Here is a 14,343-nt window from a genome sequence, read left to right on the forward strand (position 1 = left end):
AAAGAACATGAACGCAAAAGTTAAGTTCAAATTTATATCTCTCCCCTTCAAACTTTAATGTTTTATGTATGAAAACAAAGTAGTAAATACGTTTTTTTTACATAAAAAATAAAGGATTAATGCGCACTTACCATAAAAAGTTTAAAGCAACGTACCAAAGTTTTTGTAAATATGGCGTATTAGTGCATGTTGGGTGCATGGAGGTATGGTTGGGTGGTGTTCGTTTTACATTAGAAATATTTTTGTAAAGCAGTTGGCAACATTGTATTTCCAAACATCGAAACGGAAACTTTTTTTGTAAACGTTTATTTTTGAATGAATGAACAAATGAATGACATCCGTCAACATTTCAGTTCTGTAAATATGTACAGTCGCGGTAGATGCCAAAAAAAATGCTAAAAATCTGAAAATACTTTTATTCTGTGCCCTTTCACTTCCTCTTTTCACTTCACTTCTTTACATAGGTGAAACTGGCAGAGCTCTATCCACCCGAATCAAAGAACACAAAAACAACTGCAAGAAGGGTGAAACCCTAAAATCCAGACTTGCTGAACATACATGGGAAAATAGCCACAAAATTCTCTGGGAAGACTCTACACCACTCATACAGGAATCCGATAAAATAAAAAGGAAAATCAAAGAATCAGCCTTCATTATTAGCAATAAAAATATTTTCAGCCAGCAGAGCATTGAATTAAAAAATATGTGGATCCCTTTGATAAAGAGAGAAACATCCCTGCAGCACAAAACAATAGCCAATACTCAACCCACCATAACCAATCCGCTTTAACTACATGGTGCACAGCCAATGGGGAGACAGCTCGTCTGTCATTGGCTGAGCAAGATGTAGTCCTTTCTCTGATAAATACCCTCATTTTCCAGCCCCTTCTCAGTCGCACCTGTGTTTCCGTACCATGTGCGTCTCTGCCTGAGGACGGGAGCAGATAGCAGTTCCCGAAACGTCGCTTGTTTCTGTTTAGGTAAAACTATTGTATTTGTTTGTCTTTTCGTTTTGTCATGTTTTTTGTCTCGCTTCAACTGTTGTGCTGAATTATTTTGGGTTTCAATATTTTTGTGTTGTCATCATTTGTGGGGATTTTTTCGTTCTCTTAGTACATTTTTCTTTGTTTTTCTTTGTTTGCTGACCATATTCCTGTTTCGGAATATTTTGTGGTGTTCATATCCTTGTTGACAACAGCAATTGTTTGCTTAGTTTTGTGTGTTTTTTGTCTTTTTTTGAGTATTTTTATTTATTTATTTTATTTATTAGTTTTTCTTCAACAGAAAAAGTTCTTAGCAATGGCGTATGTCCAAAAACTTACATCAAGTCATGCACTCCCATTGCACAAATCTTTTAAAGATATCCTCTTTTCAAATCAACCGGCGGAGGTAAGAAATTCCAAATACTTTAGGAGATATCGAATTTTTTAATTTTCATCACAATACCTGCGTAGTATGCGGCGATCACCATTGTTTCTTGTCATAGATAATAAGGTTTCTTGTTTACGAGTATCATGTTTCTTATTGGACAATTTTGTTACGTGACTGTTCCGTGATTGGCCAGAATTCAAATTAACCAATAGGTGATTATTTATTCCGTGATTGGTCAGTATTCAAATGAACCAATACGTGATTATTTATTCATTTATTGTTCAATACAATGTTTAACTAATCGGTCAACTTCTGCCGTTAACGACTACATCATTTCCTTATAGTGGCAAAGGAAATGTACCCGCCTCCAACTTAGGTGAGTTTTTAACATTTCTAATTTTAAAGTATTATTTTTTTATTTGGATATTGTTGCACAAGTAATAAGTAAAAAAAAAATTACGTGAGTTGTTAATGTTCATCATTTGTCCGGGTTTTGTTAGGTCAGTTACATTATAAATAATTTAAAACTAAAGAACCATTAAATTAAAATCACATTATTTTTAATGTCCGCTTAGTTTGAAAGTATTTATAATGTAACTGACCTGACCTAATCGACCATTTTATTTATTACGCATTCACTAACACACGTCAAAATAAAAAATGGCGACGTTCGAAGGGTTAAACCAGCGTTGTATTGCTAAATTAAAAAATTTGATATCTCATAAAGTATTTGGAATTTATTATCTCCGCCGGTTGATTTGAAAAGAGGAAGTGAATGAGCATAGAATAAAAGTATTTTCGGATTGTTAGCATTTTTTTCCGCATGAATATGTAGGTATTGTGATGAAAATTAAAAAATTCGATATCTCCGAAAGTAGTTGGAATTTCTTATCTCCGCCGGTTGATTTGAAAAGAGGAAGTGAAAGAGCACAGAATAAAAGTGTTTTCGGATTTTTAGCATTTTTTTTTGGCATCTACCGCGACTGTACATATTTACCTTCAGTTCTTCAGGAATAGCGAGGGTGACAAGAAAAGAATTGAGTATTTATGGAATTAGAGGGTGGATGAAATGGGAATTTCCTGATGTAGTACTTAACGGTTTGCACTTGTCACTTACTTGTTAAACATCCAGGATTGCCCTTGCCAGGCAATGAACTCAGATCTTTTTTTTATGGTAGGCGAGTGATCTGATAAACCTTAACGGTTTATAATTGTTACTTGTTAAAAATCCAGGATTGCCCTTGCCAGGCAATGAACACGGATCTTTTTTTATGGTAGGCAAGTGATCTGATAAACCTTAACACTTGTTAGTACTTGTTAAACATCCAGGATTGCCCTTGCCAGGCAATGAACACGGATCTTTTTTATGGTAGGCGAGTGATGTGATAAACCTTAACGGTTTACACTTGTTACTTGTTAAACATCCAGGATTGGGTAAATATGTAGTTTAGCGGTATTTGCGAAAATAAATGTTAAAAATCCGAAAATATATGCTCTTTAACTTCCTCTTTTCATTAAACCCGGCGGAGATAAGAAATTCCAAATACTTTAGGAGATATTGAATTTTTAAATTTTCATTGTGCATTCATGCGGCGTGCAACATTGTTTCTTGTTTACGAGTAAGAATTTTTTTTTTCGTGACGTAGGTGAACGACTACATCATTTTCTATTAATGGCAAAGGAATTGTACCCGCCTCTAGCTTAAGTGAGTTTTTAACGTTTCAAATTTTAATGTTTTATTTAGCAAGTAATAAGTAAAAAAAAATTACGTGAGTTCCTACTGTTCATCCTTTATCCCGGTTTGTTAGGTCAGGTCAGTTACATTATAAATAGGTACTTTAAAACTAAACAACCATTAAAATTAATTCACATTTTTTTTAAAGTCACCTTAGTTTCAAAGTATTTATAATGTAACTGACCTCACCTAATCAACCATTTTAATTAATTAGGCATTCACGAACACACTGCAAAATTAAAAAAAAATGGTGCCGGTCGAATGATAAAACACAGGTCTTGTATTGCAAAATTAAGAACGGCAATATATCCTAAAGTATTTGGAATTTCTTATCTCCGCCGGCTTTAATGAAAAGAGGAATTTAAAGAGCATATAATAAAAGTATTTTCAGATTTTTAACATTTTTTTCGCAAATACCGCTAAACTACATACAGTACACTCCCTATTTAACGCGGTTGTCGGGGGACATAACTTTTACCCGCGTTGTTGCATAACCGCGATGTTTCGATGTGACCAAGGTCAAAAGGCATAAAACACCGCCTGTGTTCTAATAGGTCGGCAAGCACGCACAGTATAGACGGCCCGCCGTTGTGCGGACTTTGCATCCGCAGTTTTCACTAAACGCGGGTGAAAAAATAAAAATAATAAATTTTAAAGATAAATATTAAATGTTGAATTGTTTTTATTTTTCCGCATGCCGCGCACAGTTTGTCGCACGGCCTACGAGCGCGCCACACGCCGCCATACACACGTGCGGCACACAAGCTGCTGCCAGTCTCGTGGTGTCAGCCACAGTATCTGCTTCGTCAGTGTCCGTAACAAAGTAAGTGCAGTGTGTGCGGTTACACACGATTCTGTGGTCGAAGTCTTCTAAAAAGAAAGGCCGTAGTGATACTTCAAACCGAATATGAATCGCAAAGTACCGAGTTTGATTAACAAAATAAAAATTCTATATTTACTTACAGATAGCTTGTCTTTTGCAGAAGTAGGCCGCAGATACAGGAAAAAAACTATTCTAGCATTCGTACAATAAAAAATAAAGAATCGTCTATCGTGTCAAGTCGTTAAACTTTATTATCCATGCTTACAGTAAATTATAAATGGTCACGTGTGGGAAACAAAAATTGCGCCAATTTAATTTTAGCGCAATCAGTGACGCCGTATTAAAAACCGTGTTAAACTATGTCTTTACTTATTTCACCAAACACTGTGTCGAGTTGCTGAGTGTGTGTTTCTCGGATCGGCAAGTGTTATATTCCCCAGCCTCTGGTTAAAGGTCGGGAGACCGCTACACATGAACATTTCCGGGAATTGTTTACTACCTCACGGCAAAAGTGGTACAGTATGGTTCACGTAAGTATTGGACCACTGGGAATTCCTGGGCAAAGATTAAAAATACGCTAGCTGATTTACTTTACCATTTAATGTTAAAACATTATACCAAAGTAAAAAGATGAACGTGTATAATACAATGAATTACCCAATAATATAACGTCTGTAGGTTTAAGTTGTAACAAAACATTTATATACAGATGTACCAATTATGATTCTGGAGTGGAATTTTAAACACCGGACTACCTGATTTTGCCTTGTACGCAGGGACGCTGCTCAGTCAAGTGACTCATGCTCTGCCTGTGTGCTGCGTGAACACATTCCCTCCCCCACTCCCCCTCTCCATGTTTCTGCCCGCTCTAATCTCTACCTCTCTCCATATTCTCGGCTCGCCTCTCCCTACCCAGCGCTTGCCGACAACCAAGCCTATCCAACATCAATCCCCAGCCGAGTCACGCTGGATAATGTCGCTGGACGGTGGGCTTTATCAGGTCCCCTGTCCGATGCTTCATTTGTGAGATAAAGCGACATTAAGAACTAGTCTTTCAGAAAATATCACTGGGCTGGATTGGACCATAATTTGAAAACACTACAAGATAGAGGAATAATGTACGGAGATATCTTGTTTAGAATTTCACTGCGGACATTTTCTACGCCTAGGCTTTTTTCTGCCCGATGCTTAGTTTGTTAGTTACAACGCAAAATTATCCTAATCGGCTATCAACCATTTATTCCATTATTATTCATTTCTGACTGGGGGACATGGTTTGACCCGCGATATACCCGATTCCGCGATCAATCGGGGCGCGATATACCGGGAGTTTACTGTATTTACCAAAAATAGATCTGTGTTCATTGCCTGGCAAGGTCAATGCTGGATGTTTAAGAAAGTAACAAGTGCAAACCGTTAAGTACTATCAGGAAATTCCCGTTTCATCCACCCTCCAATTCCATAAATACTCAATTCTTTTCTTGTCACCCTCGCTATTCCCGAAGGTAGTATTTTAAGGTGGGCGAGTGATCTGATAAACCCTGAAAGTGGCCGGTCGGAACACGGGGGCCGGCGGACTCACCCTCCTGCAGGGTGGTGAAGCGGAGCACCTCGCCGGCGGGACCGGCGCCCACCTCGTTGACGGCCAGCACGCGCACCAGGTAGGTGGTGGCGGGCCGCAGGCCGCCCAGGCGCACCGCCCGCGACCCGCCATCCACCGTCACGTTGTTCCAGGGGGTGTCCCCGCCCGCGCGGTACCGCACCACGTAGTGGAGCGCGGGCGGCTCGGGGCCGCCGCCCCAGGCCACGCTCGCCCAGCGGCTGCCCACCTCCTGGATCCTCGCGCCGTGGGGGGCTTCCGGAGGCTCTGCGGGCCGACAATCCCCTCTAACCAGTGGCGGATCCAGAGGTTCACTCCGGGATTCCAGGGCAGCCAGAGAAAAAAAGTCTTAAAATCACTAAATTTGTATTTAATCCACTCACACTACACTTAACATCCAACCAACCAGATTTTTTATGATTCCACAAGAAAATACATTAATTATATAAAAAATATTTTATTGGTTTCATAAACAATCAGTTTTGTCGGCAATATTAATGTAGCAGACAACTGGTTTTTCGAGGGGGGGGGGGGGGCACTTGCCCCTGGTGCCCCCCCCTCCCCTTGGATCCGCCACTGCACTCTACAGTATTTAAACACAGTCTGAACAGTTTCAATTAGTGTGGGAATTCCTAGATAATTTATGGAAATTCCCTAGTGTTAGTAATTCGAGGGAAAATATCACCCAGGCTAAAAAAAAAAATTTTACATGGTATTTTAGTGAATAGTCATACACACTTTAAGAAGGCATAGGAAAGGATTTTTTTTTAACTAGCGCTATAGGGATGGTGTAGGCAGGAATTTATTTATTTTCACTGCTTCTGTGTTTTGATACCACTGCTTATGCCTCATTTAAATGCTGCTTTAGTCAGTTTTATTTGATGTTTTCCGGGGACCCTGGCTCATCATCAGGCAAAGCTACTGCCCTGGATGGTAGCCGTACATGGCGTCTGTCCTGGAGCTACCTTTGACGGCGAGGTGGACGACCATCTCGTCCTGGCCGAAGTTGTTGGCGGCGGAGCAGCGGTAGGCGCCGGCGTCTCCGCGGGCCAGGCGCTCCAGCCGGAGCTCGGCGGTGACGCCGCGGCGCGTGTGGCGCTCCGTGGCGATGCCGCGCCCACCCCCGGCGGCGCCCGAGGGGCGGCGCGGCTCCGACCACGACACCCGCAGGGGCAGGTCGCCCTCCGCCTCGCAGGTCAGCAGCGCGCCGTCGCCGACGACCCCGCTCTGGTTGGCCGTGCGCAGCTTGAAGTGGGCAGGCACTGCGCGCGCAACAGAACCTACGTCTCAGCTCTCGCATGGGGGGGGGGCAGGGATGGCGAAAGTGTGTCTCGATACAGAACGATATATGGCAGAGTGCCGCTGGTCTGAACCAAACTGGGGGCCAAGACCCGTTCTGATTAGCCAAAAAATTGCCATGATGCAACACTGCGTATTAAAAAAACACATCTATAAGTGTTTAGTTTATCACGTAACACAGCCTGTAACATTTTTACAACACCATGGAATCACTAAACATTTTAATAACTAGGTCAAGACTTCAAAAATGATTTTTTTAAATTCTATTAAGTATTAATTTTTTTTACTAGACCCATTCAGATTTATCTGAGGTTCGGATTAGCGGACCCCACTGTTTCAATGTTTCAGGTCAGACTGTGAATAGTTTGGAATCAGTAGGTATTTTAATGCTGATATTTTATTGATGTCAATATTTTGTCCCAATTATACTTGACTGAAATAAAATTTTATTTCCCACAGTTTGGAAAAATATATAATCACACATCGATTTTATGCCCTTACAGTATAAATAAATATTCAATAATAGGCAATGAATGATACTGATATTTTCTTTCAGTCCCAATGATATCTTTAAGAATTTGCTCTTGTTGAGTTTGTCCTTGAAGGCAACTTCGTGTGGTCCCGCCTACCGTTGACCTGGAGGAAGATGGCCTTGCTGAGTCCGGAGCCAATCCCGTTGCTGGCCTGGCAGGTGTAGTGCCCCTCGTGGGACGGATCCACGGCCCGGATGAGAACGGTGCCGTTCCCGTACAAGATGAGCTTCGAGCCCGATTCCAGCCTCGTGTACTCATTCGCTTCGTCTCCTGCGAACACAAGGAACTTGCGATAACATGCAGCCAAGACGTGTTCTGTGCTGGTGGGAAATCAAAGATCTGAAGGAGAGCCTTACTGTATCTCGTCAGCACAATAGAATGGTACGTAAGAAAACAAAAAAACTAGGCATGGGCCAATCTTATCCTCAAATATCACAAAATCTTTAGTATTTGAAGGATTCAATATTTGAGAAAAAAAAATTTCAAAGAAAAATACTAGGGGAAATAAAGTAAATTGAAAAATTCAACACTAATAACCTCTGAAGTTTACCAGGTCAGATTAATTTGTCATGTCTATCCTGTTACCATTCCCAAAGATATGCACATTTCTAAATTTCTGACTTCCCATTTAATTCAATATTTCCCCCTAAAAAACCTCCAGTCATCAGCTTCCCTTACCCCCCAACCCTCAAAATTCCCCTCCCAAAATTCGACTCTGGGCCTGTTTAAAATATTAGCAAAGTCAAATCCAAACGCAAATATTTTTTTTCTTAGCATGGTTGTATTACGCTTATTTTTTATAAAATACTGGAATGAAGTAAAAATAATAATAATTTAACATTTGTAATGTTACACCCTATGTTTGATGCTTCAATAAAAAAGGATATAATAACCATGCGGAAAATTTATTTTGCGCATCGATGAGAGCAGACCTCAGCTTCGTCAACATGAGCGAAGCTTCGCATCACATTTCAAGCGCGGGGTGAAATGAATAGTAAATTTCCCTACAAAGTCAGATGGGATATTGAAAATATCTTTGGTTTGGTTTGGTTCGCCTGGCGGGAGCCCTCGCTCAGGAGTGCGAAGGGGCGAACCCCGCTGGGGTGATTGTGCCGGCGGTTGCACGGAGGGTCCCCACAGTTAGTACTTTCGTACTAGATCTAGTACTTTTATGACTTTTTTTAGTGGTCCAGTACAGATCTAGTACAAATTTTTCTTTAATATAATAATATTATTGCAACTCCAATATGTTTTATTATTAAGCGTTATTATTTTTTAAAAAAAACTATGGAATGTATGTTTGTGTGTGTGGTGTGATATTCAAGTTCGAGCATTGCAATGTCATAATAAATTCCTAAATTTGTTAAAAAAAAAAACGTAATAAATTGTTATTTAGTACTTTTTTTTCTAATGTAGTACTTTTTTCTCGCCTAAGTTGGTACGAAATATTTTTTTTTCTTGTGGACACCCTGGGGTTGCAGCGGCCGGGACCGACCTTTGCCCCGGAGCCAGGTGATGGTGGGCGTGGGGAAGCCGCTGGCCTGGCAGTGCAGGCTGGCCGGGTGCTGGAACAGCGCGGACGTGTCCTGGGGCTCCAGCACCCACGCGGGCGGCACTGGAACAACGAGCGACTCGTACACCCGTTCTGCTCGGGCGGGGGAGCTGAATTGTTGCCCCTTGAATGGGCAGCCCTTCAGGATTTTTCTTACAGTGGTTAGTTTAGGTTAGGTTAGGTTAGGTTAGGTTAGTATGGTTAGGTTAGGTTAGGTTAGGTTAGGTTAGGTCAGGTCAGTTCAGGTCAGTTCAGGTCACTTTACAATCTAACCAGTGTCAGAAAAATCATGAAGGGCTGCCCATCCAAGGGGCAACAATTCAGACAACCACTTCAAAAACACCACTATCAGAAAAAAAAACCTGATGGGCTGCCCTTCCAAGGGGCAGCATGTCAGTCGCCCCCTGCTCGGCACACCAGGGTACAACCAGCAATCATCTAAAATAATGCATGCTGCCATTGGTTTTGGCGAGTGAAAATGTTTAACTGTTTATTGATTATAAGCATTTTACTTTTAAGTATATTTTTCATTTTTTTTTCCAAAATAAATTGGTTTACTGCAAAAAAAAAAAAAAAAAATTAGTTAATCTTTCAGCACTCGCCAGTGTTGTGTAAACATCTAACATTGGTAATGAGAAAACTCATACAAAAAATTTAACATAGAAATTTAAAAAATAATGCAGAGTGTGATAAATATACTATAAAAAAAATATATCTTTTTGTTTTTCAAGTACAAAAATTTCTGGATTTGAATCTCATACGTTCTTTCTGTACCCGACAGCTAGAATTCGCTGCTTCCATCATAAATGTTGCTTGCCACCATCGCACACAGATAGCAGTACGAAATTTTAAGCATTTTAGAAACGCCTCCAATAAAAGCGAAAAAGACATGAGAAATACCCTAAACCCCCAGCTTTGGACCTGACTTTCGACAAGGAATTTGATTAAAATACTGCCCATGTTAAAATTCATTAAAAAGGCAATACTATAAAGTTTCCGCTCATGTTAGAAGTTGTACTTCTATGGCATTACTAAAATATTAACCTAAAACATTTTAAAACACACATTATAACACCAAGTATATGTTTGTATATTTGGTTGTTTTTTTTTTTTTAAGACTGAAATAGTCCTGTAAATACTTTCTACAAACTAACCTTTTTGAGCTGATTCAACATTATTATAATATATTATTAATTTGTTATTAAAAAACAGTTCATCCAGTGACAAGGTGTGAACCACGTCAAAAAGTACCCCGTGAGCTTCTGAACGATACGCTCTGCTGCCGTGGAACGAGACAATTATGACTGAAAGGATCCTATGTATTAACAACACTGTAATGAGAGTTTTCTTATGTATCTTAAAACTTGAGATTTTACTATGACTATTTTAGTTTACCAAATATATTCCAGGGTAGTTTTACTATCAAAGTTTTATTTTGGTACACCAATACTTTTGGTATGTCCCCTAACGTGACTGTATAGTTATATACAGGTTTATGTTGCTGCATGTGGGCCCACCATCTTGATGAATTTGGCATAATGGTTACACATTTCCATTCATTCAACCTCTGCTGTATTCATGAAATTACTCCCACAAAATGCTGCATACAGAAAGCTAAGATGTTTACACATCAATAATATAAATTAAAATAGATTTTATAATGTTATTGGTTGAAAGAGAGTTCTAAGTAAACAAGTATATTCTGAATGCTTTGTGTGTATAGGTACAGTGCAGTTTAGTCATGAGTTTGTTAATGATCGATTTTTTTTAGAAATGTAAAAGTTTTAATGTAGCCAATTAGCCAATCAAGTGTATTCAAAAAAGTTTTCAATCCAAATAAATATATATTATGTTACAGGGCTTTAAGGGTGTGTTCTGGATGTTCCAGGTTCCTTCACATCTTTCTCTACCCGTTTCCCTTCTCCCCAGATCACCGTTAAGTCTCACTGAAACTGTGACTATTCTTTCCCATGACAGGAAATGAATTGATAAAATTTTTCTCCCTCTAGTTTTGCTAGACACCAGCCTCATCACAGCCATGCCGACCCGCCCTAGACTGGGGGAACGTGTCGATTTTCGTCGCTTCAACTTCCATTTTGCTGGGCCTCAATCTACGTATTATTATGGCAAAAAAAAAAGTGCAATAAAGGTATAAAGGTTTCGTTACATGTCGTTTAAAGCTGGAATGCTCTGGGCTTATTTACGTAACAAACATGCTTGTAATGATAAATGTTAATAGGCTGTAAAAATTCGTTGTTAGAGTTGGGCAGTCAGTGATGCAGGGGGCCATTGTCTATACGCAAGGGCGTAGCCAGCCGATGGCCTGGGGGGGGGAGGGGGCAAGTTGTGGGAAAAGTATGTATTTTTTTTTGCATTTGGTTACATTTTTTTGAATCTCTAGGGGGGGCCACTGCCTCCCCCCCCTACACCACCCCCTGGCGACACCCTTGTCTATACGTCTCCGGCTATGGGGAGGGTGGTACCTCTGATGGTGAGCTTGGCGGTGTAGTTGGTGCTGGCCGCTGCGTTGCTGGCGATGCAGGTGTAGTGTCCGGAGTGTTTGGCGGCCATGTTCCGGAACGCCAGCGTGCTCCCGAACTCTTCGTGCTTCTCCTGGATGTCTAGGTCCTGCGACAACCATCATTAAGGATAGAGGAGACGGTAACATTGTGGTACACTTGAATTAGGTGTTATTAATGGAAAAATAAAACTCATCATCCCTAGAGTACTGGTTTTGATAAATCTAATAGAAATATGTAGTCACATACATCGTATAGACTTCGAATTCATAACTCGTAATTAATATCGTACAAAATGAAAGTTTAGAATAGCACTGTAAAATAAAGCAACATTGTAAGTTTTTTTTTTTCCTTCTCAAAACTTTAAGCTGCATTGTGTTTTGTTTTTATTTTCAGTGCAAAATTATTTATGTTCCTTCACAAACACTGTTATTTTAGTTATGCGGTTCATGTTAAACCAACCTGCTATTTATATAGTTTGCATTACTTAACAGTAAAATTTATTATATTTTAACTAAAGTATACATTTAAAAACCAAATTTTGTTCCTTAAGTAATACTTAACTGTAATAAACATACATGTGATCGTAAACTATTTTAACTACGTCTATGATCTTTGTAGAGTTGTTTGAGTTATGAACCGAAATAAGTCTAGCCTTAGTTTTAAGCTAAAATGGTCAAAAAAATTAATTATACATTTTTCTATAATTTTTTTAATCAAAAACTTAAATATGCCAACACAGTATAAGTCAACTGAGAAAAAATAGCTTAAGAAAAATGTAAAATAAAAAATTCATACGAGAAAATTACATCACTGGATGGTTTAGCAATGTGAAGAGAACAAAAGAGGGTCCAAAGATGATACTGAAAGGAAATTGGAATCAAGATGCTCTCCAAGGAAAAAAAAAAAAAAAAAATGAGTGAGGAGAAGAGAGAAATAAAAGATGAGGGGGGAAAAAATGAAAAATTAATGACTGAATTAGGATTTACATGTCATTGAAACAAGTCATTAAAGATGGATGAAAGGTGAAATGATGAGACGGAACAATGACAAAATGTATCAGTGGGGGTAAAACGAGTGACTTGCGAAAACCCATCAGTAGGGGCATATATTTTCTTGCAAAATAATCTGATCACTTATTTAACTGCAGTAAGATATGTCCACACTAGCGATTGTTTTCCTTGTAATTGGCGGCCGTCTGCAAAAAAAGCCATTGCCCTATTTGGCCGGAACATTCAGGACATGTTTGCTTCCGCAGTGGTTGGATGTGCCTGGTATCCTGACAGTAGACATGCATCTGAAATAAACCCAGCCAAACACAAAACACAGACAATGCTACAAAGTTTTAACACGCAGCTGGTCTGGAAATCTTTTCGCAAAAAGTACGTACACTGGGGGCTAGAATTTTAGCATCTATCTACTTAATAAAACTCTAACACTGACTTGACTGTTAGACAACACACAGGCTAAACCTATGAACTTAGAGATTTGAAATTTGTAGGAACTATTCCAAGGGGTGCACTAAAGATAAATTTTTTTGTAATTCCATTCCTGAAATGGTGAAAAAGGGTGGTAAAGTTGGTATTGTGAGTTTATTTACAGTTGGTTAGGTTAACAAGGATAAGAATGAAAATTTTGTTAGCATCCTTTCTTTTGAATATCACTTCAATACAGTGTTTCTGTGTTATAATTTTCTCAAGTCTCTTGCAAACTTTTGTTTTATTTCTGGTCTGTTCCAAAAGTGCCGTGGTATCTTTCACCGATTCACACTAATTGTCTCATACTTCCTTAGAATTGGTTTACTGGGAATTCCAACCAGTAGTCATTTAGGCCAGAAGAAAATGATGAGTACTATTACCAAAGGAGGAACCCTTTTAAGAAGTTCCCACATGAGAAAGTTTTACTGTTCAGTAAGTTTAGATGATTTATCACTTGTCCCATGTACATAAAAATTTTCGAACCATTATAAAATGTTTTCCTGATCAATAAGCTTAAGATATTTGAGTACGTTGAGAGACACCTTGCAGCAGAGTTTTGCTACCATGCGTCACTTCCAGGGGCTAAGCCGGGGGGTGGGGGGGGTTAGGGGTTCAACCACCCCCCCTCCCCTTAGCTTAAATCTTTATTTAATTTCTTGTTCATCACTGAAACAAATTTCATATTAAAATTAATAAAAATTTTACCATTACAATATTTAAATTTAAGTACCGACAACTGCTAAAATATCACTATTTTACACCTTAAAATCCAAATTTTCCCGGGGGAGGGCCCCCGGACCCCCTGCTTTAATATGGGGGGGTGGGGTGCCATGCTTCTTAACACCCCTCCCATACACAAATCCTGGCTACGCCACTGGTCAGTTCAAACAAAGGAACCCCGAAGGGGCAGCTGACCTGCGGGAGCGGCCCGCCGTCCTTCCGCCACGATATCGTGATGGGGAAGTCCCCGGAGATGATGCTGCAGGACAGCAGCACCCTCATGCCTTCCTTCAGGTTGGACGGGAACTGGAAGGGAGCGATTTCCGGCGGGTCTGGGGAGCAACCAGCGCGCCGAGAGGCTCACACTCCGAACTCACAGCGCGCCACACACACACATCTCAAGGTTGTGCAACTGTGTATTGAATTAGTTTTTAGTGATGGGTCAGATTCCAGTTTGTCTCGAATCAGAATCCCGGGTTGTACCTCGATCGAGGGCGGATCCAGAATGTATAGGTCAGGCAGGGGCGCAACAACAGGGGGGGGGGGGGGGAGGTGCAAGAGTATTTCCCCCCCCCCCTCCCTCTGAAATCTTGAAGTGGGGGCAAACGGGGGCAAAGAAAGTGCTGTGTAATCAATTTTTAGATAATAAAACTGCTTAAATAGCACCATTTTCCACCTTGAAATACAAATTTTCCCAGGAGAGGACCCCCGGA

The 14,343-nt window shown here is 40.0% G+C and overlaps 1 protein-coding gene across 1 annotated transcript in view; it reads right to left on the reverse strand.

Moving 5' to 3' along the window:
* The window catches only part of LOC134536128 (cell adhesion molecule Dscam2-like), an 81,026-nt gene that overhangs the window by 65,823 nt on the left and 860 nt on the right, over positions 1 to 14,343 (reverse strand). Inside the window, exons 2-7 of the mRNA XM_063375713.1 lie at positions 13,826 to 13,962; positions 11,397 to 11,541; positions 8,857 to 8,976; positions 7,458 to 7,631; positions 6,495 to 6,791; positions 5,512 to 5,796 (exon numbers count right to left, since the gene is read on the reverse strand). Coding sequence (XP_063231783.1) covers positions 5,512 to 5,796; positions 6,495 to 6,791; positions 7,458 to 7,631; positions 8,857 to 8,976; positions 11,397 to 11,541; positions 13,826 to 13,912 — 1,108 coding nt within the window. The 5' untranslated portion in view covers positions 13,913 to 13,962. The remainder of the gene's footprint in view (positions 1 to 5,511; positions 5,797 to 6,494; positions 6,792 to 7,457; positions 7,632 to 8,856; positions 8,977 to 11,396; positions 11,542 to 13,825; positions 13,963 to 14,343) is intronic.

This window comes from Bacillus rossius, chromosome 10 (assembly GCF_032445375.1).
Source record: "Bacillus rossius redtenbacheri isolate Brsri chromosome 10, Brsri_v3, whole genome shotgun sequence".
Taxonomy (NCBI): Eukaryota; Metazoa; Arthropoda; class Insecta; order Phasmatodea; family Bacillidae; genus Bacillus; species Bacillus rossius.